At 39.5% G+C, this 23,634-nt stretch overlaps 1 protein-coding gene across 3 annotated transcripts in view; it reads left to right on the top strand.

Moving 5' to 3' along the window:
• Window positions 1-529: 529 nt before the first annotated feature.
• The window catches only part of slco4a1 (solute carrier organic anion transporter family member 4A1), a 37,008-nt gene continuing 13,903 nt past the window's right edge, over window positions 530-23,634 (top strand). The window contains exons 1-7 of one of the 3 annotated variants that reach the window (XM_023337193.1): window positions 530-631; window positions 1,439-1,691; window positions 15,919-17,077; window positions 18,175-18,265; window positions 19,505-19,626; window positions 19,775-19,886; window positions 21,632-21,786. In XM_023337193.1, coding sequence (XP_023192961.1) covers window positions 16,231-17,077; window positions 18,175-18,265; window positions 19,505-19,626; window positions 19,775-19,886; window positions 21,632-21,786 — 1,327 coding nt within the window. In that variant the 5' untranslated portion in view covers window positions 530-631; window positions 1,439-1,691; window positions 15,919-16,230. Of the gene's footprint in view, window positions 632-1,438; window positions 1,692-13,830; window positions 13,954-15,918; window positions 17,078-18,174; window positions 18,266-19,504; window positions 19,627-19,774; window positions 19,887-21,631; window positions 21,787-23,634 lie in introns of those variants that run through there. The other 2 variants (XM_014470924.2, XM_023337206.1) reach the window with 2 other exon arrangements.

Below are 23,634 nucleotides of genomic sequence, written 5' to 3'. Positions count from 1 at the left end.
ATCCCATGACCTACAGGTGAATGTTGCAGCATGATGGTCTGTTGTATGGAAACAGACAAAATGGTAAATCGAACCACACTGACCTGTGCCTTTCTGCTCATTGGAGTATCTACATTTTGACCTTGCACCCTTAAAGGCATTTTAAAAATGGATCAAAAGTGTTCAATGAGACACTGGTGTTATGGAAACGGTCTAAACATGGCAGGAATCCTCTCTTATCTCCACTCTGACGAACTCAGCTCTGAAACTAATCTCGGTTTCTAAGAAAAACACATAAACAAAGAGGACTGTTTGTGAAACCTGAATTGCTTTTAACCTCTTAAGAAAATTACTCCTTGAACCTATTTTGTAGAATTATGTCCTTCATTATGAAACAAGCTGGTGAATAATTTAGCTTTATGACATTTTTTTATATGCGCCACATATTTTATGTGGAGCATTTTAACAATTAGCAGTAAAGATGTTGCAAGCTTGTTAACTATAAAACCAGGCAGGATGTTATCTGCTGGCTCTAAAGCACTGTGTGGGCTTTAGTGACATCGGGAGAAAAGACTGCAAAGGACCTCCAACTGAAAAATCAAGAAATCCAGAATCATTTTTAATATCATATATCATCTCCGACTCCTTGAAGGTAAGTTGAGAATTCACAACGATTCTCTTAAACATGTGGTTGGTGCACAAAGAGCTCTCTAAGCCATAGTTATTTCCTCTTTGTGGAGACATAGATAAATGATCTCAGTCATTATTGTTACTTTCCCTTTGGGATGATGAATGAAGTATTTTCGAAGTGAATGTGAACGTTCTTTCTTCTCAATACTTTTGCAAGGCGCTTAGTAAAATATTCTGACTCGTATAGTGTTCTTCAACATTATCAACAAAATGTTCCACTTTCGTATGAATGTATACACTTCAGTAATCTGTTTTTTTTTTTTTTATTTTTGTTTTGTTTTGTTTTTTTGCATTCCCAACCACTCGGACGGCCTGTTAGGATCATTGTAGATGGAAAAAATGAATACATTTCAGCCAAAGAAACTCAGGCATTTTAGAACAAGGACATTTTTGAAAAGTCTTACATTTCCTAGAAAAAAGAGATTGTCTCAAAATTGCCGTCTTCAATTTTTCAAACTCAGAAAATTTCCAAAAGTCAAAAATGTTCTCCTTTTCAAACTCTGACATGATTTAATCTCAGAATATGTTTGAGATTAATCTCAACGTTTCTGGGTCTTTTTCGAGCAGTTTTTCGCCAAAGTCATTTTTCTTGTTTTTCTTTTTTTTTTTTTTGCTTGTTTGTTTGTTTTTCTAGAGAATTTCTGAAATTAATCTGAAAAAATGTTGATGTTTTTTTTTCGTTTTTTTTTTTTTTTTTTTGTGGAAATTAAATTCACTCTTCCTTTTTAACCTTCCTACAACGGCCCTAACACACCGTCGTGTATTACAGTCCGCTCATCAAGCGACAGCAGCGCTGCTTCAGCTCGTCTCTCCTCTTCGCGCTCTGTGATTGGTCCAGAGCTGATAGCACCACAGGACTGAACATCAGCCTCTTTACAAAGCGCTTACTCCGCTCCTCTCAGAGCGACGGGCGCTGAGCGGCGGCGTTGATGCAAACGGAGCAACATCTGTTGCGTTTCGTCTCCCTTCTTGGACAGACCGTTCACTGAGAAGACGCGTGGCTGATGAAGGTCGATAACAAGGTATTGCTGCTGCTTTATTTCCGCCGTGTGAAAGGATGCGCTGTTTGGTGCATCAACTGCCTCAGCTGCTCTGATCCCAATGAGTTCAGTCTGAAATGTGCTTTTAAAAAAAATATTGGTGATAATATGAGCATAAGTCTTACTTGGTCATGTAAGTAAATAAGTATTACAGATCATCCGTCAGCGTGATCCGGAATATGTAAAGCAGAACTCAGCGCTGGTCGGACAATAACCAGGCTTTTCTGTGTATTTGCCTTCATTGTGGCTGAAATCCGTTTCAAAATGTCATATTGTCTCCAATGTTGCCTGTTTTAAAATCGCATTTCTTCAAAACCGCTCCCTGCATGTGTGTAGTGGAGGGTTCCCCTCCAAACGAGAACGTCTGCCATGCAATCACGTGTTTTCTGTTCAGTTACATATTTTCATTTATTTATTTGTTTGAGACCGTGCACCTGCCGTAGACATGCCGCGCAATGCGATATGTGATATTTGGAACCTGGAATAGAAAGAGATTCTTTCCGAGCGTCCTACGTGTCATTTGGTCTGCGCCGTCTGCGCTTTGTTTCATTTGCGGTCTGCAGAACCTGAGCGCCAGACCTGACTGACTGAGCTTGCATCAGGCAGCCCATGCAGCAGAGTAACAGAAGGGATTTCCCCGTATGTGGCGATGCCGAGACGGCATTTCTGCTCTAATGGTTAAGGAGCCGGAAGCAGACGTGAAAAAAAGGGAACATTAAGTCGTCTAGTAAAACAGACATAAGCTGCGCATTTGATGAACTAGTTATTCAGAGATATGGAGATCTACTCTGTCTCAAGCCTTTGCCAACTTCCCTGTTCGAGAATCATTAAAAAAGTGCTTTGAAATTAGTCTGGATGTGCTTTTTTTTTTAAGAACCAGAATTTGTTTTAGATCTTACACTTAATAGCTTGTTATTGTGATTTGTTCAATATGACTGTTTGTTTATGGAGGTGAAACAGAGGCGTCATAACAGTATTTGAGGCCCTGAGCAGAATTTAACTGGGGGCCCATCTCCATGCAAAGCCCAACCTAGATGCTTCCTGCAAGGTCTCCCGGCTCACGTCAGCAGCAGAATTATTATAGCGGCTTCAGATTTTGATATTTTAATGTAACTTAATGCCTGTAAATGTAATTTATTGTCTAAGTTAAGTGGCTATCATAATTTTCTACAACTTTTCTTTTTGATTTGTATTTAGACTTGTAAGGTTATGATAGCTTCTGTAAACGGTGTTTATAGGAATGTTAGAAATCAAGAAAAAATGTGAAGAAATGAAAATGGAAAGAAAGGAGCAAAAGCTGAAAGTTGATTCAATATTCAGAATGTATGTTCATAGAATGTTGAAGTAAAAATCCAGTTTAAAGAAATAGTCTTCCGGAGCATAATGTTGACGCATGCTCACGTCATCACTCCCTTTTCTTAAATTAACTCTGTGGTCGGAATCATTTCTATGAATAAGCTCTGGAGTGACAGCAGCAGTAAATGGAAGCAGCTGAAAGTCACATGACCAGTCCACGTTTTACTTGGGAGGCTAAAAGTCAACCTGAGTACATACAGAAAGCATTTTTAAGTTATAGTTGTATTTATTTAGGGCAAAAATAAATCCGGTCAATGGTTCCATCAATCCTGGCATGTTGTCTACGACCTGAAACAGCAAAGCATACCCAGACTGTCATTCTACTACTGCCATTTTTGAATTGCTTGTATGATTTCCTTCCTCTAAGCTGTTGTGTTAGTTTTAGATGAGAAGTAATAGGATGCACAACTTCCCTCTTTTGCCCTGTCATTTCACAGAACGTATTGATGAAATGCTGTGGGACCATCAACATGTTTCTTGGCATTGAGACGGGCCTTAGAGTTCCTTTTGGTCTGCAGTCGCTGTTTTCTTCAAACTCTGCCACAGATGACCGTTGCTGTTCATATTGTGGAATCATGAACCATTTGTAACTTTTCCAGGCTGATAGATTCCATTGATTTTGATTCTCATCAGCTCTAGAATTTCTCTAGACTGCAGCATAATGTGTTGCTTTTGATATCTTTTAGTCTTTTTCAAATGGTCAGGTGCACGGTGGCATAGTTGGTAGCAGGAAGGCCCTGGGTTCAAATATCGGCCTGGGATTTGCATGCTCTCTCTGGGTACTCTGGTTTACTCCTACAGTCTAAAATCATGACTCGTACATGACAATTGGTCTCTCTAAATGACCCTTATGTGTGTGTGTGTTGTTTCCCCTGTGTGTCCGTTTGATAGAGTGGCCAGGGTGTACTCTGCCTCTTGGCCAATAACCGATTGAGATAGTTGGCAGCCCCCCACCACTCCACCACCCTGCAAGGACAAGTAGGTGTAGATGATGGATGGATGTTGTCAGGAAGGTTCTATTTTTGATTTCAGAGGTCTGGCAGTAATCAGGCCTGAGTAAGGTTAGTGAAATTGAAGCATAGAAATCACTGTGAAATCATGAATTAACAAAAGAGCTACTTACCGTTTCACATAGAACCAAGTTGGTTTAGATTGCGTTCTCCATCACTTGTACTTATTTCTTGTACTCAGATGCTTTTTTTTGGAGCCCTGTGCTTTTTTATTTTCTTCCATTTTACCAACTCAGCTTTAAAAATTGCTGTGCAACCTTCCCATATGTAACACAGCTCTATTGCACGGTGGGCTTCTTTGCAATCTTTGAGGACGTGGTCAAGGTTTAGTTGAGGTAGTCGCAACCCAAACAAAGAGACACCAAGGTGGAACCAGTCAGCAGACGGACAGAAAAGTGTCCCCCAGGTTCACTCTGACTGAAAACATGACTGTGGAAATAAGTCATGTTTGGACAGAGTGTCTGTTGTCACTTTGGACCGACAGGTTCTTAGAACAGTCTGTCAATGTTTTTCAAATGCTTCATTTGCATACTCTTATCTGATTTGGTGGTACTATCTTCTGAGAGAAAAATAACATGTTCTTTATGAGGTGACAGTAAAAAGTTTCATTTTGCAGGTTTATTCTTAAACTTATCATCTAACTGTCACTCCAGTCATACACAAGATCCACTCATTTGTTCCGACCACTGCGGCAGTCAGCTGTAATCTTTCTGAAATATACTTCAACATTCAGCTATTTGCTTAGAAACACGAAATAGCCGTCTGATCAGAATATGGAAAGTTGGTTGCAGGCATAAAGTGTTACAAACCTGTTGAACAGGATATGAAATATTTGCTCAACTCATCTTTACATTGGTTAGCTGGATGCTTTCTGGTCTCACAACCAGGAATTAAAAGTCATGTTTGTTACCACCTTAAATACCTACATAGCTGTTGCTGTATGGACATTCAGTGTGTCAATCAATACACTGAACTTACGCTGTTACAGATTTGTTGCTTTGCAGAAAACAGAGAAGTGATGCTGAGCCGTTATCATGAACCCTAAATATGAAAGCGTGAGCTTGATGACAACCTGCCTCCATGTTTGAAACTCTTACTTTGATGTTAGACACTTGTTCATCAAAGCCTAGAAGAAGCCTTCCCCTACTTTTAATTTTATTGTCTGGGAGCATTTTCAGCATCTGGTAGAAAATAATAAACGGTGACAGAGTGAAAGTCAAGATACAAAGGATTTGTAGGATACTGTTTACAATAGCTGCATTTCGATTGACCATATTATTTCAAACTAATTTCACTTAATGGAAACATGCCAATTAAAAATACCCAAAAAACTCTTTTTTTTTAAAATGTTGGTGCTAGGATGAGGTGGTTTTTTGGCCATATAAAAATTAGCATATTTTACAAAACTGCATCACACACAAAATCAACAACTGGATGTTACTACTGGCACAAACCACAAAGAAGACAACAGGAAGTAGTTGGAGGATCATGGAGTGGGATGTTTTAATGACTTATCATGTGAACAAACTTATTCACATATGAGTTTCATTGCGTTTCTTATTTATTGGAAACACCGCAATTGCAACATAGTGTTTTTTCTTTTTTTTTTGACATTAGAGAAATATTGAGGTTTTTTTAGGTTTGTCTTGGAAACACAGCTGTAGTTGAAGTTAACTTCTGCTCTGATCTCATAACATTTTACTGTCACTGTGAGCAATCAGTGTGACTGAGCATAACATCTAATCCCACAGATCCTGTGTGGGCTTACACTTGGTTAGGTTTAGGTTGAACTGAGCATCAACCCATCTCACTGCAATCATACAAAATCTAACCAAGTATTCTTGGTCTAGTTTCTAGTGCAAATATCTCAGTACACTTTAAAGAAGACAAAACTACCTTACAAGTAACCTTTCAGCAAGATATAGAGCTTGTTACATCAATAGTTATTTTTTCATCAGTAATATTGATTTAAAAAGTATTAGTTCCATTGGCAGATATTTTCACTTATAACAAGACATGCTCCCTGTGTCATTAATCAAATAATCTGCCAATCTGGAACATTATGGAATTATTGGTTTAAAACAAGCTCCTTGTTGAGGAGTTACTTGTAAGTTAGTTTTGTCTTATTTGAAGTGTACTAAGATATTTAGTGCACTAAATATCTTATCATTATCCAATTTGCAGATATAAGCAAATTGGATAATGTGTTGGCAAGCTTAACACTTTAATTTCTCTTGCTCTGGGCAATATGCTCTTTTTACTTTCTGAAATGATGAAGAGCTGAACATTTGTTCTTGAAAGGGAATAGCTGGGTGACATTTTTGTGAAAATTGTTAAACTAATGGAAGATCCTGTATGGGTCTTACCACCAGTGATGTCAGAGTGATTAATATCTGTGTGTGGACTGCTGGAGGTCTGACTCAGTGCTTCCTGCTGTACTCATACCTATGTATTTAGGATTGCACAATTATGTTAGACAGTTATTTTAACCAGAATGACGTGGTACAATAACAGGGTGTGTTTTCATGTGGAACCTTACATTTATTTTAACGATACCTCTGTGAACTCACACGGAGTTCTGCTTCTGGACTGATGAGCAGAGGTGATGCGGTTTAATGTGATGAGCGTCTCTGACCCAGTTCACATAAACACATGTTTCTGCAGATGCTCTGTGTGTAGTGAACCTGGACACAAACAAAACAACTTTCAAGCCTCAGCATGTGAGGTTTGAACATTACTGAAGATCCATTTATTTCAAAAAATAGGTCGTTTGTGGTAGGCTTCGTGAAATAACACAGATCTAGTTCCCGGAAGGTGGACAGTAACCAGATTTGTTTCTCTATGCAATAACCTTTAAGGTCAGGTAGCGACCTTAAAGGTTTAATGTATAGGAGGACTAGAAGTGCAATAGTAGAAGTAGTTTGCAGGTTTGCAGTCATGATTATACATTGTTTGTGGATTAAATCTCAGCGCATTGGTATTTAAAAGTTTTGTAGAGAGAAAATCATGTGTTCAAATGAAAGTAGTTATTTTTAATAAAGGTGAAGTATTATGTAATTATGAGGCAAATAGTATCATTTTATACCACAATTAAGCAACTGTTATTTTCAGTTGTTGTAAAAAATTCTGTATGTATCAAATATGACATAAACAAAATTTGACTTTGTAATTTAATGCCTTGAAAATAGGACTCTGTCTCTTTAAAAGCTCCTCTGAAACTTCTCCTTTAAGAAGTCAGCACAACATCGCTCCTCTATTAACCCTTTAACAGCGTTTTTGCCAGCGCTGCACTGAGAAGTAGCTTGTATCAAGAGTGCAGTGCAGTTCCACCAGGTGTTTGCTAGTTGCTCCTTGCTAGTCTGAAGGAGCCGAGTCGCGTTCATTTGAACAAGTCATCATATGAACTGCTCTTCAGTCTAATGCATCTAAAAATGGTTGCAAACGGCATCATGGAGAAGCATTGTTGTTGTGATGTGCTACTGGGCAATGTCAGAACAATTAGGAGCTTTTTTAAAGAGACAGAGGCCAATTTCAAGTTATCAGATGCAAAGTCAAATTTGTTTTAAGTCATGTTTGACATATACAACATTTTGAAACAACTTATGGTAACACAGTTACTTGACTGTGTTATAAAATGGGCCAGTGTGGTTGGAAAGTACATAATACATTCCCTTTAGAATTCTCATCATCCATCCATTATCTTACACCCTTATCCCATTGGTGTTGCTGGTACCTATCTCCAGCGGTCAACCTGACAGGCAACCTGACCCTGGATGGGTTGCCAGTCTATTGCAGAATTCTCATCATAGCTAAGCCATTTTCTTTTGTAATCATTATTATTATTATTTTTTTTAATGGCTGGTTTTTAATTTCAGATAAATGAACAGTTTTAAAGACCCATCTTTGACAGGTCACCTTTTTTTATTGTTCACCATCTAAATACTTTTCTGCTTAGTACTGTCTTTCTGTTGGGATGATAATCACATCTGTCGGATTTTTGAAGATCTTTTCTTACTTGAGATTCAGGTGTTTGCAATTGTACACTTGTTATGATACAAGACCTCAATGTGAAAGAACTTAAAAAAGCAAAAAAATTACTTCCTTATTCTCTCTCAAAGCATCTTTACTTTTCTCAATTTCAACTAATAATATCGCCTTACATTTGCTCCTGAACAAGTACCTTTTGAAATAGTAGCCCTCTCTTCTACTTCTCCAACAGAGGGCAGTACTGTGCTGGAATGTCTAGAAGATGTAGGTCAGGGCGTTGATGCTTGCTCTGTGTCTGTGTGAGTCTGTAGCTACAGGCAGATTCATTTTTGTTTATCCTCGGTGTAGACGGCACCGCAGTAAAAATGGCTTCAAACAATTGGCTGTCCAGCCTTTCCTATGTCCGTCTTAAGGATCTTCAAAGAAGACACTGAACCCGTACATATCCTGATGTTCCTCTGATGTGAGACGGTGAGCTTGGCAGAGAGGAAGAAGACTTCTACCTGTGAATATCTACATCAGGCATTCTAATTTCCCGAAACGACTTGCGCTGTTGTTTCCTAGAGCTCCAGAAGCCTCTGATCAAAAGCGTTGTTACTAGGGATGGGGATTTATCACATTTCACATCGTCAAGCATTTATCCTGATAAAGTTCTTATCATGAGAAGAATTTAAATTTGTCGTTGTCATTCCAATTAATGACGTCTAAAACCCCTAGAACTGTCCGTATCGTTGGGATTGTTATTCTACGCTATTTTGACCTACTGTTTGTTCAATGAGAGCATCAATATATATCAAATATAATTAAATGCAGTGACTGTGGGCAGTTTAGTGATAAAAATCACTTTTGTATGTAACTACTGGTGCCCTAAAATATTACAAATGAAATGTTTTTCAAGGGCAGAATGTGTGTGAGGGCTATGACCACTGTGCCATGCAGTTACCCAAAAAAAGGAGCATTGGATAGTTTTGATGGCCACTTTTATCATTATCACAATAAAACAATAAAAGTTCAAGCCCATATTCGCCCACTCCTAGTTGTTGCTAGTGTGCTGGTTTAGGTCTTCATCTTTGTACCTTTCCAATGCCGTCACACTGAACAGACTAATTCTAACAGTAGAATGATCAAATTCTACTGCTGAAAAGTTCAAATGATTTCCATCTTACTCCAACACACGTTTAGCTGTAGTTCCAAAAGAGTTTGAACTTCTACAACATTTGTTTGGTTCTTGTCTTGTTTCGTTTCTGTTGTTTGTAGGCTCTGCAGCACGAAACGGTGACACAGAAAGGGGAACGTAGCGAATGTCAGAGGGAACAGTTGGAACGTTTTCATTTAGAGACAAGTGCTAAACGAGCCGGGCTGTCTGTTGCCTGTGGGGACGGTTGGCATTTACTCTCTGAGCTGCAGCCAAGCGGAAGAACATTACCGGGTCAGTGCCTTCTGAAATCCCACTGCCGCTGCGAACGCCACGGACTGACTGGAACGTGACTGTCTACTTTATAGTGGGAGTACTGTAGTTTTTGTAGTTTTTTCCCCAAACAAAAAGGTTAAATTATTTTTTTATTTATTATTCCTTTATTTAATCAGGTAAACCCCGTTGAGATCTAGATCTCATTTTCAAGAGGGACCTGAAACAAACTTCACTCCCCATCAGGGAATCGAATCGAACCGCGTGACAGGCGGGGATATGGTTAAAAAGAAATATATAACAAAAAAAAAACTACAATATGAGTCAAACTCTGAACTTCATATTTCATTACACTGCAACCACAAACATTTATGTATGTTACAGTTTTTTCATGCACAGATTAGTTCATGCAAGGCTCGGTGAGCAGTTTTCAGCTTTAATGAACAAACTTGATGGAGGCTTACTCCTTTAGTGTCGTCATAAATTAGCATTTATGACGAATTTAAGGAAAATTATACATAGGCTTTAAGGGTTGGTGTGAAAACAAAGCATGTTTGTGGAAAAGCACCTCTTGCCTGCTGCTAATTACGGTTGATGATTTATGATGCTTCGGGCCTTTTTTGTTTTCCAAAGCCACTGAGAACCATTTTAGAGTGTCTAACTTTATGAAACCTTGAAAATATTAGCAGATTTTCAAAAAAAGAAGTTGGCCTCTGTCAAAAAACTGAAAATAGATGTTCAGTTTCCAGACGGAAATCCTGCTGAAGAGAAGAAAGCATAAGAGAGGACATCAGACTCAGAATCACAGATTACTCTTTGTATGCCCTATCTACGAATACACAATGTTAGAAAAACATGTAACAAAACATATGTGTGCAATAACTCAATCACTGTGTGGTGAATAAGAAGACAGCTAAATAAAGTTGTTATATTCTTTCTCCTCTCAAATTCTCTTCACCTTGGCCTGAGAATGAGTTCAGGGTCAACAGGGACAAATACATAACACATTTTGCCTCATTGGAGAATGGATGCTTTTCTAATTTTAGGATAAAAGAGCTGGTTCCTGGAATGAAGTAATCAAACACAACAACTTGTTCCCAGAGTCAAACCTGCACTCCGGTTATATCAGATTGATATTCCAGGACAATAAATATTCTGTTTTAGTGACATCTCACTGCAGCAGTGTCGATTAAAGTGATCTCTGAATCAGATGGACAGCTAAAGCCTGACCTTGTCTTAATATATTTATGCATGGGAGTCTTTTTGGGCTCATACTTCAAAAGCCTTTGTGTACCACAGAGGAACAACTCCCAATTCCAAAGCAAATAACTTTCCTGTGAGTAGATAAAGGAGCTGGTGGGAAGGGCAAAACCCTGTGCTTATTAATATTACAACTCCCCACTCTGATCTCAGCAAGATGGAGATTTGGACCCCAAAAAAAGCCTGTGACAACATTTCCATTGCTGGCCTCAGAACAACAAACAGTGAGGCAGGAAGGTGCTGCCTCATATTAGAGCATTGTTTTGGGCAATGGCCTGGTTCCCCTTTCAAGAAACTCCCACTTCTAATCATCCCATCATCAGCTGATATTAATCCACTCCCTGATGCCTTCCCATCCAATCACAGCTTGAGTTTAAAGTAAATTCAGTTTTTGAATTTACTTTTGGGGATCTTCCTCATATATGCTGTCACAGAGTGGAGAACAAGACTTAATTTTATCTGTCAATGTGATTTTAATTGGATTGCAGAGATTGCTGACCGTTCTAAATCTTCTAAACCACCTGCTGATTACAGGAGATTGGCTGAACACACAGTAGAAGTGCAGGCAACTTGTCCCAGTCATTTGGCTCTGCTGTTGTTGGGAAGGCCTCTGTCAATCTGCCAGTTTAAAGCTCGTCTTAAAACCTATCTATTTTATTTGGCTTTCAACTCTAGCGGGATCTAGTTTTAAATTATATGTTTTTTGTTTTTAAACTGTAAGTTTTTATTTTATGCTTTTTTATTGTTATGTTGTGTTTTGATGTACAGCACTTTGTATCAGCTGTGGTTGTTTTAAAGTGCTTTATAAATAAAGTTGGTATGGTATGGTATGGTAGTCATTTATAGAATGATTTTCCATTTTTTGTCCTACACTCTAAAGGGCATTTAACTGAAATATTTATATATATTAATCCCAATAGTGCACATTTTACTCTGATCATGGGCATTTCCAAAGGATGTACTTGTCAGTTGGCTCTAGTGACTTTTCTGATTTGTCTTATTGGCCGGGGCAGTGCCAATAAATGACTGGTCAATCATTGCCACCCCTACCAAGTGATTGGTTGTTCCAATGGGGAAGTAACTCACTGGCAGAGTACACTTCTGGTACAAGCAGTTCCTGTTCAAAACAGGTGGTGGCAGGGGTGAAATTTTTAAATACTCCTATAGGCCTTCAAGAAAATATTATGTCCGTAGTCAAATATTTTTAATATATGGATATTTTGCTGCAAAACAGACGATCCGTTCTTGGCCACCACTGAGTGAGCAGCAGTCCCAACCTGTACACCCCTATGAAAATCTTCTGGCTCCGCCGCAGCTGATTGGCCAGATTTTCATTACAAATCAGGTGACAAATCTGGGGCAAGGCCTGTCAGGAGAAGAAAAAGAGGAAGACAAAGAAAAATAAGTAGGTAAGAATACAAAAAGGAAAGGAAAAATCAACAATCTTTTTTTTTTACCCTCTTATTCTCCTTTGTCGTCTTCTTTTTCTTCTTCTATGCTTTCACTCCACACCAGGCCTTTGTGCACTACAGGGCCCAGCCAGGGTCCAAGCCCCGGTTCAGTGTTTTTGGATTAGCCCTTATGTCTTGGCCGCTTCTATTTGAAGTCAACCATGGAGTCGTTCATTGATGTTGGGGTTGTGTAAAATGGCTTACTATCCTATGTTGTCTTGCCTTTGTGTCTTCAGTGTCCTGATGATGAACAGTGACACAAGCTCGATGTTGTCCCTTATTGTGTTAGATTGGTGTACAGATTTGCACGTTTTTGATACGGTAATCCTTGCTGACTTTCAAGTTGGAAGATGACCTGGGTCAGGGTACAATGGGCTGACTGCAACCAGACCGGCCAGGTCTGTCAGGTCACCCCTATTCTTCACCTAGTGCCTTGCTTGCTGTCTGGATGTGAGCAGAAAATCCAGTCAATCAGATCAATCAGAAGAGTTGCTGCTCCCAAGTGACAAATGCATTCACAAAACAGAAACAGCAAGCACAGTTTTCTGGCTAGCATCAACAGATGGGAGGAGTGGTGTGTTTTACCACTTGTCATGCTGTGTTCATGGACTCACAATCAGAGCTATCCTCTTTACTGAATAATAAATGCCCCATTGCAATTGCCTAACAAGCTCCTTTCCTCAATTAAATTTGAAGCCAATGCTTCCTTTATCCACATAGGTGTTGATATCTGGGTGATATATAATATCAATACCAAGTTGATATCAGGATCAGATTGATACTAACATTGTAAGACTGATACTTTAGTCTTGCATACTCTCTTGAAATGTTTTTTTTCTTTGATTTGCTCTCAAATGAAAACTTTTGCACTTTTTCAAATTTAAAACACAATGCTGAATTATTATTTTCTTTGTATTCCCATTGTTTCTGTTTATCATGTTAACATGTCAATGAAGTATTTTGTAGGCAACTGAAAACTTTATCCAAATCCTGTCCTGGGTTTTAACAAGATACTTCAAAAGTTAAACAATGAAAAGCCCTAGACATCAGAAGATTGATGATATTTAACCTTAAATAAGTATCAGTATTTATATTGGTGACACTTGGTAACAGACACTCTAAGACCCTCGCCATGGAGTTATTCCCTAAAGTACAGGCAGACATTAGAAGTTGGTTATACTGCACCGCCTAAAATGATTTTTCATGCACCTCATTCTGAACTTTAGTTTTGTGAATTTGCTCCCATGTTACTCACTTGTGACCCTACTATGTCCCTCTAAACAAGACAACACCGATTTCAGTGTGAATGTGTTTATTCATTCCTTTTTGGGTCATTAGTATCTACTTGTCATGGCTCATTAGTTTCCTCATTTTGCGAGGAAAGAAAACAGCAACCCTGTTTGCTGCTAACAACATGACATGGAATTCATTTAGTACTTCCTACTTGTTTTTCTCTAACTCATGACAATAGCTGGTGTCATATTGCTGTAGCTACAAGTTCCAGCACAGGTGAGCAGTTTTGTTTTTTCCTCCACAGGATTATGTAGACCAGAAGAACTCCTCCCACCCTGTGGGACTGCTCAGTCTGACGGACACTGAGGCCAATCTGCTGATGTGCTGCCTCAGCGTTAGACTTATAAGAGGCTTTGAGAGACAGGCTTAGCACTAGGCATGGATGCCTTTTGCAACTTTCCCTCTCTCCACTTCTCCCCTGCAATTTTTTTCTACTTATTAAACATCACAAGATCTATTTATCACAGAGAAAACTAAAGGTAGGAGACAGGATAAATATTTATGGATATTGTATTTGCACTTCAAGTTGTGAATCTTGGTAATTGTGATTAATATGACGGAAACAGTCACACTACTCCAACTTGTGTGTTTCTATTGCCTCACAGTAATTGTATTGTAGTAATTGTAGTAAAAGTGAAAGAAACGACTATTATTGATAATTCTATTTTTCTAAAGCTATAAATGAACTTATCAAAACACTGCTTGAGAACTTATTGTGGAATATACATTGTTTTCTACGTAAAACCTTAAATGTGTAGGTTTATCATTGCACCAGGTGTAGTGTAAGAAACACTTTTACATTTATGTTATTATTGATTTGTTATGCAAATATTGCACTTCATTACTTCACAGTTTGTCAATGGAATTTGGGTAATGATGAAATTTGTTTCTATGTTTGCCCACAATGAACTTTTCAGTGGTCCAAGCGATGCATGTTTCAGGTCAATGTTCTACCTGGGGAATTTTCTGTGAGTTATTCTTTAACCTTCCAGTCAGTCATGTTGCGTATTTACATGTTTAAGTAAAAACATTTTTTTAATTATTTGATTTTACTGTAGATTTGCATGTATTCATCAGGCTACATTTCACCTTTACTTAATAAATTGATGACAATTTTGACTGAGATGTATTGCTTGCTTCATGCTCTCCTTCTGCAGGGTCATCAAAAGTCTGAACAGAATAAGTGGTTATCTCGTACAAAATACTCTATTCCTGGAAGGCTTTGAATTCTGGTTTTGTCCAAATCTAGCATTCTGACACATGGTCTTTGAAAAATAACAACGGATCTTTTGTGGCAGACATAAATGTAAAGCATATTTTACACTCAGACATTGTTTCCTGTGGTTGAACTAGTCATCCACAAATAAACTGGATTTTGTTGAGAAAAACTATGATTTTAAAAGTTACTTCCAACGTTTTCATCCAAAACTGTGCTCCACTCAACTTCTTCTACGCAATGCAAAAAATGATCAAAGAAAAGCGTAATGGGTATGTTTCAGGAGGAAACATGAGGATATTTTGGCTTTGATTAGTTCTACTCTTAATTTTTGCATGCTTGTTTATAAATGTTATTGCAACCTACTGGTGTGACATTAGTAATAGTTTTTGTTAAAAGAAGGTGAAGCAGTGGAGCTGGTAAAAATCACTGAATATAGTTTTGCCCTTTTTAAAAATCCAAAGTTTAATCATGTTTTTTGTAGTGCCCTTCTCAAAATTCAGTCCTACTTATCTGTGTATGGGCGGACCATCTAAAAATAGTTTATTACCTGTTCTTGAATACATAATTTACATTGAATATGCCAAGTGACTTCTCTCTTCTAAGAGCAAAGCTTAATACTTTTGCTCAAATCTTGTTGATTCTGGTCCACAAAGACCAAAAGACAAATCCTAAAAGGTGGAGTTGAGTTTGAGTTATGCGTTTAAGCTAGTTAATAACCAAAAGGTTCAGACTCATTGGCTAATATGAGTTTAACGCTGATCTTAAAATCTTTCAGTACTGATATTGAAATGATGTTGCCCTGACAAGGAAACGACAAGAAGATAGTCTCAACTTCATGTATCCAGTTGTCCATTTTTGATATAATCTTTGTCCAGATGAGACTGGCATAGTCCTGGAGCTGATCCCAGCACTCAGTAGTTAAAATGTTTCATTAGTCATTCAAGCTATAGATTATACTGGCTATACTTTAGCTATAGTCAGTATAAGTCAGTCTTTGATCAGATCTTGTGATTATTGTAAATGTTTTGCTATATGATCTTCAGTGGGCTACGATGTCTGTATCAGCCTCTTTGCACTTATTTGTCCTTGGTGAAAGATGATATTGAGTTAGTCCTCGAATTCTAGACGAAGTTACATGTCTAAGAAATAAACATGGTGGTACGTTTATTTGTTTGTTTGCTAATTTGTTGATTTTGGCCTAACTTCCACTGTTTTCTCTTAACAGGATGCCATTCATTTGTCCGTTCACCTGGCTCTCTCTTCGTCTTCTACCACCTAACGTGGATAACGTGGACCTTTGAAGAGTCTTTGCAAGTCTTTAGCCCTATAAAACATTGGCTTTGAGCACTGTGGATGCATGACCTGTGCAGCAAGGGAAATAAAGAGCAGGAGAAGAAAAAACCGAGATGAGCCCAACTGACGATTGGCAGGAGCTCTATCCCCTCAACGTTTTGTCTCAGGGCCGCTAAACATAACATACATCTCTTGCCCATACCGAGACCCTCACAGGACTTCCAAAGTACCCCTCAGAGGGGTGATGCCAGTGTTGCTTAATGCCGACGCCTCTTTTAGCTCCAGGCAGGAGCTCCTGGACCTTCAGGACTGTCCCCTCAATGGGGGCCGCTCTTTGGACACCCCTAGTCCCGTGGACTCCCAGACAGGAAGCCCTCTAAGGTCTGGTCCAAGAAGCCCTGGCAGGTCAGGAGCTGATGACCTCGCTGGAGCCCTTATTTTCACAAGGGCTTCGATGCTGCCGGGGCAGTTATATGGAGAGAGCAGTCAGCCTGATACAGAGGCTCCTTTGGGGTTGACACTAAAGTCCAATGACTCTGATCAACTCTGCGGTTGGGGGGCTCTGAAGCCTAACATCATCCAAGTGTTCAACACCCCTCGTTGGGTGCTGTTCTTTCTTTGTGTGGCCTCTTTTCTCCAGGGAATGATAGTCAACGGTTTGATCAACACGGTGGTGACCTCCATCGAGCGACGCTTTGACCTGCCCAGCTACCAGGCCGGTCTCATTGCCAGCTCCTATGACATTGCTGCCTGTGTCTGTCTGGCCTTTGTCAGTTACTTTGGTGGTACTGGACACAAGCCCCGCTGGCTGGGATGGGGCGTACTCATTATGGCCCTGGGTTCCTTGGTGTTCACCTTGCCTCATTTCACTGCTCCTCCCTACTTGGTCAGTTTGCAGGAGCAAATAGGAATGTGTTCTGCCAACAGTACCAGCCCGTGCCAGAACAAGGAGAGAGGAGGACTGTCCAGTTATCGTTTTGTGTTCATGCTGGGACAGTTTTTGCACGGTATCGGCGCCACACCTCTGTACACGTTAGGGGTCACGTACCTGGATGAGAATGTCAGCTCCAACTATGGACCTGTTTACATGGGTGAGTGTCGTGTACAACCCTGTGCTGTGTTTGTGTGCAACAAACACACAGCATATGTTTATTAAAACTGATCATAAAATACAAATACAGATTTGTGTAAATTGACAAACCAAAATAAATATGTTTTCATGATACTAGAACAGCTATGTCATAAAAAGGAAAGTTTTTTATGTCCATGTGTAAAAAAAAGTACTTATTATTCTACTACTTAAATGATACAAATTCAAATTTCTGAAAAATTTGCATGTTTTTTACATTTATCTGTAGAGGTGACCTTTTCTACTTCACTGCATATTACTGATACTGATTTTGTGGTTATTAACAGTTGAGTACACATAATTTTAAAATAATATAATGGAACTTTAATCCTTTTTGGCCTCTAAACCTTATTTATGGGCTCTACCACAAGGTTATTGAACTGGACTTAATATGACGAAAGCACTGATCCTTTTTTGAGTTTTTGAAATTTGTAAAATAATTCTTTCGGTACGACTCAAACTTCTACAATTTCAGCAGTGTAATAAATTCATTCCCAAACACAGAATGCTCACTTTTATTTTAAAAGCAATTCCAGCGTTAGAACTCAGACTCACTTATATATGTGCTTTCATAGCATCTCATTAGGTTCTCTGCAGCATTTGTACCTAAAATGATGCACATCCATTTTTGTGTTTTCATTCATTCATTCATTCATTCATTCATTCATTCATTCATTCATTCATTCATTCTGATAGAAGTGGTCTTACAGAAGGTGATCACTGATCTCCATGAATGAGCTTATTAGGTTCAAAGAATTTACACACAAACAAACTTACACAATATTTCCTCCCAGTACGCTAAGTGCCAAGTTGTCATAGTTTCCTAGATCAGTCTGCCATGAAATATACAGAACCTGTTCCCATCAAACACACACAATGCAGAACGCCTTATTCATCAAAATTGTTTTTTTTAATAAAAAAACTACCCCTCCTTTGATTCAGAGCTCATAAAAAGAACAATGGGGGCCTTTTAACCTGCGGAACAGGAGGTGAGTAGGAAACAGGAAGTAGTTGTACTGGCACACCCTGACTATGTGACTTTGGTGTTTGTCTCGCCAGGGATCTTCTACACAGCAGCTATTGTGGGGCCTGCTGCAGGCTACCTGCTGGGAGGTTACTTCCTCACCATCTACACAGAGATTCATCTGGCGTGAGTCTACTTTGAGTGACTAACAATATAAGAGGATTAAAATGATGAGGGGGGGGGATTTTTCATTTTACTGAGTATTTAATACTGGACTGTGTCTTCAACTGATTGTATCTTATTACAACATGTAACATGACCTAACAAAGATTGAAAAAGAAATGGTCTATCATACAGTATACTAAAAAATATTATAAAGAGCATAAACTACACATGTACACATTTTCAGTTGCATTTGGGCTTAATGCTCTCTACAGTTACACCTCTTTTAATTGCATGCCTTAACCTTCTGAAAATGATGATGTCCGAACTTGACTTACATTAACCACCCAAAGTGGACAACAAAGTCGTCAAATTGAATTTGAGTTGGTAAAACCAAGCTTGGTACAGCAGTTTGTTCAATGACGGTAAAGAGTTCAGAACGAATGCCTGCAGGCAATAGCTTGGAGACCTAATAGACAAACACCCTATGCTTGTCTTTTAGGTCTTAAAAGCACTCACCGACAAACCCAGTCTCTACAGTGGTGAAAGTTTGCTTGTCAAAAAAAACTGTAGTTCAAAATGCTTAAACTCTGGCAGAGTTTAATAAATGTCTGTTATTCTTCATACACATTTGTGTTACCAGGTTACTTAATTCAAGTAAGTTGTGGTTGTGTAAAACCAGTGAAGGGAAGCAGCTAAAAATCCGTTTTCTATATAAAAAAATATAATAATCATTCCTCAACTTACCAGCAACTCTGCTTCAACTCTGTTGGCACAACATTGTAGCTGTCAAATTATCGTTGTGAGAACGCAGTCAGTCACGGAAATCAAACTCTAAGGATGATCCACATTTTTATTAAACTCACTTTAAGTAAATGTTATGCTATATTTACATAATGTGAAATGGCCAACTGTGATTGATTTATTTTACAAACTGTCAGTATCCATGGTTTTCTGGCTTCAACATAGGATGGCATTTGCTCTTTAAATTAAATATAAATCAATAAAAAATTATTTAAATAACATGTACTTAATATACTTATTACAAAAAAAACAATAAAGAAATATGCTAATCCACTTATCTGAACTTACATAAATAAAGCTGACCAGAAATCAAAATGCTCCTGTAGATATTTGAAAAAAATAAAATAAAATATTATAATCTTGTGTAAAACAATACTTATGTAAGAAAAACTAGAAGTTTGGCATGTAGCAGTTCACATGGTCAAAGTCAAATGGTAAGTAACATTTTATTTGCTACAGAACAGAAATGACTCCAGAAAACCCACACTGGGTTGGGGCTTGGTGGATCGGCTTCCTGGCAGGAGGAGCAGCTGCTTTACTGGTGGCTTTCCCCATCCTTGGATACCCACAACAACTGCCAGGTACTACTCATACCCGCTGCTGCATCACACCTACTTTGGCTTAAGCATCCTAAATGGAAGCTCTACTTCTCACACTGTATTATGACACAGTTTGGGAAGACAAAAATATCAATCATAGCCTAATATGACTCGTTCTGGTTCCACGCAGGCTCCCAGGAGCATGTGGCGGGGCGCGTGTCTGAGGCCCACCAGCTGAAAGATGGAAGCCACAATACAGCCTCTGACCCTCAGTTTGGAAAATCAGTCAAAGACATGCCAAGGTAGGGGGTCTAATTAAAACAAGGGTCTGATTTGGATACAGCAGACTTTTTTGGAGTCATCTTCAAATCATGTGTGGGAACCTGCCAGCTTTTTAGCTTTTTTTTAATCCTGCATTAGTTTTAAGTGAAATGAAAATGTATTGGTTTCAGGAAAGATGGCCACATGACACAATGAAGACACTCAACATAAATAATGACTGCCATAGGTAGATGTTATCTCACTTCCTAGTGTGCTAATATGACTTCTGAGCAATAAAAATGTTACATCTATTGTTCGAAAGGGACTCAAAAGTCTGAAGTTTACCTAAATAAGAGTAATATTTTTTGCTAGGCATTGTTTTTGGTGTTTGGTATTAATGTCCTGTTATTCTACCCTGTTTCAGAAATGTTTTGGCTGAGAGGCAGACTTACATAACATTTGGCTCTACGATAAATGCTGGTATACAGAGGAATTCATGGTCAGTTCAATAAAAAAAAGTGTGCAGGTAGTATGAGTGCAAAACAATCCCAAATCCTGAAATCCCAACCAGACTTGACAATCAGCACAAAGTGTTTGTATTAATATGATGTTTGGTTTTGTCCAAACATGTCCACTTCCCAAGCCTCATGTCCTGCTGCCATGTTCATTGTAGAGAGACAAACAAGCTTGTTTGGTCTTTTTTCTAAATGTCATGAACTTTAACCTCTCACATGCTAACTGGGGCCTGCAGCTTAAGGTGGAGCCATAGTTTTTATTTTTTTTCTCAGCATTGCATTGCCTGAACTGGTGAATTGTAGATGACCCATCCATTCCTGTGGAGTCGACAGGCTTTCATATTCAAATCTAAAGATACTTTATTGATCCCACAGGGAAATTAAATAGATATGATAAAAATAAAATAAGTAAACTTTCTTAAAGTAATATTTTCCACTTGTGACTAATCTTTCTTTGGAAATGGCATTTTCGCCTACATATTATCTTGTAAGCCCATTGTTGCTTGGAGTTGTATGTTGTATGTTATATGTGAGCGTGTATGTCTTAATTTCTTTTGATCATGCGGTTACTTCCCTTCTGTTGCCAGGTTACGCTTTTTCTTCCCATGGCTTTTTTTTTCTTCTCATTTACGATATGCTTACTACATAGCAATTTTGAAATATGTTATGCACTTTTGTACACTTGAGGTTCGAAATACTCCCAGCGCCTTCTAAAAACAAGATCTCTTTTGTTTAGTCCTGATGCATGAACCCCTGAGATAAAAGAGGTTGAGAGTGACAGGTTCATTTTTACTATAAGTGGAAACTGTTTGCATTATTACAGTTTGAAAGATGTACTTCACATTCAAATATTTTCTCAAGGAAATGACAAATCTGTGTGAAAGTTTATCGGTCCTGCATATAAACTCCAAACATTTATGTAAGAATGAGTAGATTCTTTTCAAAATGTTGCAACTGCTGGAAACTTCTGCATAGCAGTCATTGGAGCAGAGCATCGCAGGTGAGTGACACACTCTGACTCTTTAGGTTACAACAGTGCTTACTATAAGCCCGTAGAATGACGTCATCTCTTACTGAGTCTCTTTCGGGATTTGTGAGGATTACCCAAAACATTACGTAACGTGATTATTTATCTTTAGGTCCAGCGCAGTGATTATCTGTCTACACATTGGGGAGATTACTGCGGACTGTATTAATTAAAAAATAAAGCTTAGGCTTATTTACCCACGGTGAGAACACACACACTGACGATCTTCTCCAACTTGTTTCAGGTCTGTGCTGCTTCTCTTGAAGAACCCTACTTTCCTCTTCTTGTGTTTGGCGGGAGCCACTGAGGCCACGCTCATCGCAGGCATGTCCACCTTTGGTCCAAAGTTCTTGGAGTCCCAGTTCAGTCTCAGCGCGTCTGAAGCTGCCACCTTGTTCGGTAGGTGACCGGGCAACAAGGGTGGCAGACAGGCCTGAAGATCTATTGTACCTTTTTCTATAGGGTCATGCAGAGAAAAAAATATATGCTGAACATTTAATATATAGACAATTTAGAGGAACATTTTAAGAGACAACATGGTAATGTAATGCACAATGCAACTATTTCGAAGTGGTAGACTTTGGCCATGTATTACTGTTGTTGGAATTAATGCAATAAAGCAAAACAGCAATATCCTGGTTGCTTAAGTGAACCTTCTGAAACTACCATTTGATCCTCAGGGAACAGGGGAACTTTTATGAAGTACAATCAAAATGTCGGACTCTGACAGGCATTGACCATAGAAAACTGAAAGCAATAGGTGCTTCAACATAGTATCAGTTTGAAGGTGTGCATACACAGGCAATCAGGTTATTACATTTTTTTTTCCTTCTAACACATTTCCTTATTTATAAGCTGGATTTTATGGGATAAATGCCAGTTAATGTGTGAAACAGATGTGGAAAGAGTTTTAAGATATGTGCCACTATCTTAGAGCTCTCTCTCAGCCAGTGAGAAGTAGGAATCAGATTTCATATTGTATTTCTGTGCACTGTTCTTACCAAAAAGTGGACTTGAATGTATTCTTTCTGTCATGTTGAGTTTTACTTTACGAACCCACATGCAAGAACACAATCAGAGAGAACGATTAAGTGCACAATAATCAGTTTATTGAAGTCAGGGGAGGGGTCAGGACGCGACTCCTGGTGCTGATGACCGGGTCGTCTTGCTACCAACAGGAGAAGCAGGGTCAGAGCAGTGAGGAGAAAATCCTTCGGGAATATTCCAGAGTCTGTCTTACTTGGAATGAGGGGGGTTCCACCAGAGAGGGATCGACGAGAGGAAAGGGTGGACACACGAGGGGTGGCTTCTGACCGGTAGCACCGACAGCGTCGAGGGAGGACACAGGAGGTAGGGAATCCACAACGAGGGGAGCACAGGCGCGCACTGAACTCGGGGAGGACTGCTCTTCGCCAGAACCGCGAGGGAACAGCAGGATATCGAAGTAAGCAAACACTCAGGCGATGAGACGGAGAGAAGCTGCTGCTTAAATCCATAATCCACGCCCTCCAAAACAAGCTGCAGGTGTGTAGACGGGTTGAACTCAGCAGCCTTCCAGGGGCTCTGTCTGTTGGCGACCTCTGGTGGATGTCATGAGGAATGCCAGTTCCAACGGCAGGAAAAAAAAAAAAAAACTCAAACCAAAAAAACCCAAAATAAAACGGAAACAAAAGGCAGACCCTGACAGTACCCCCCCCTCAACGGACGCCACCTGGCGGCCGAGCAGAGGATGAGGGCTGAGAGTCCCAATAGTCCCTAATGAGGGTGTTATCCACAATGAACGATCCAGGGACCCAGGAACGTTCTTCAGGGCCGTAGCCCTCCCAGTCGACGAGGTACTGGTAGCCCCGACCCCGCCGCCGGGAGGCCACTAGCCGACGGACGGCAAAAACGGCGTCGCCCCGCCCGTCCAGGGAGGGAGGAGGGGGTCCGGCCGGAGGGCAAAGTTCACTGGAGAGAACAGGTTTAATGTGGGACACGTGGAAGGTCGGGTGGATACGCATGGATGAAGGGAGTCGGAGTCGCACAGCCGCGGGACCCACGAGCGCCAGTATCTCAAAAGGACCGATGAATCTAGGGGACAACTTCCTGGACATAGATTTAAGGGGAATGTCACGTGTCGACAACCATACCTTCTGCCCCACGGAGTATGTCGGGGCAGGGATCCTACGTCGGTCAGCGAGTCGTTTATTTCTGGCGGATGAGTCGTTGAGGGCGGAGACGGTGTCCCTCCAGATCTTGTGACTC

The sequence above is a fragment of the Xiphophorus maculatus genome, chromosome 1, assembly GCF_002775205.1.
Source record: "Xiphophorus maculatus strain JP 163 A chromosome 1, X_maculatus-5.0-male, whole genome shotgun sequence".
Lineage (NCBI taxonomy): Eukaryota > Metazoa > Chordata > Actinopteri > Cyprinodontiformes > Poeciliidae > Xiphophorus > Xiphophorus maculatus.
The sequence above is the reverse complement of the archived record's forward strand: the minus strand, read 5'-3'. Positions and strand labels throughout refer to the sequence as shown.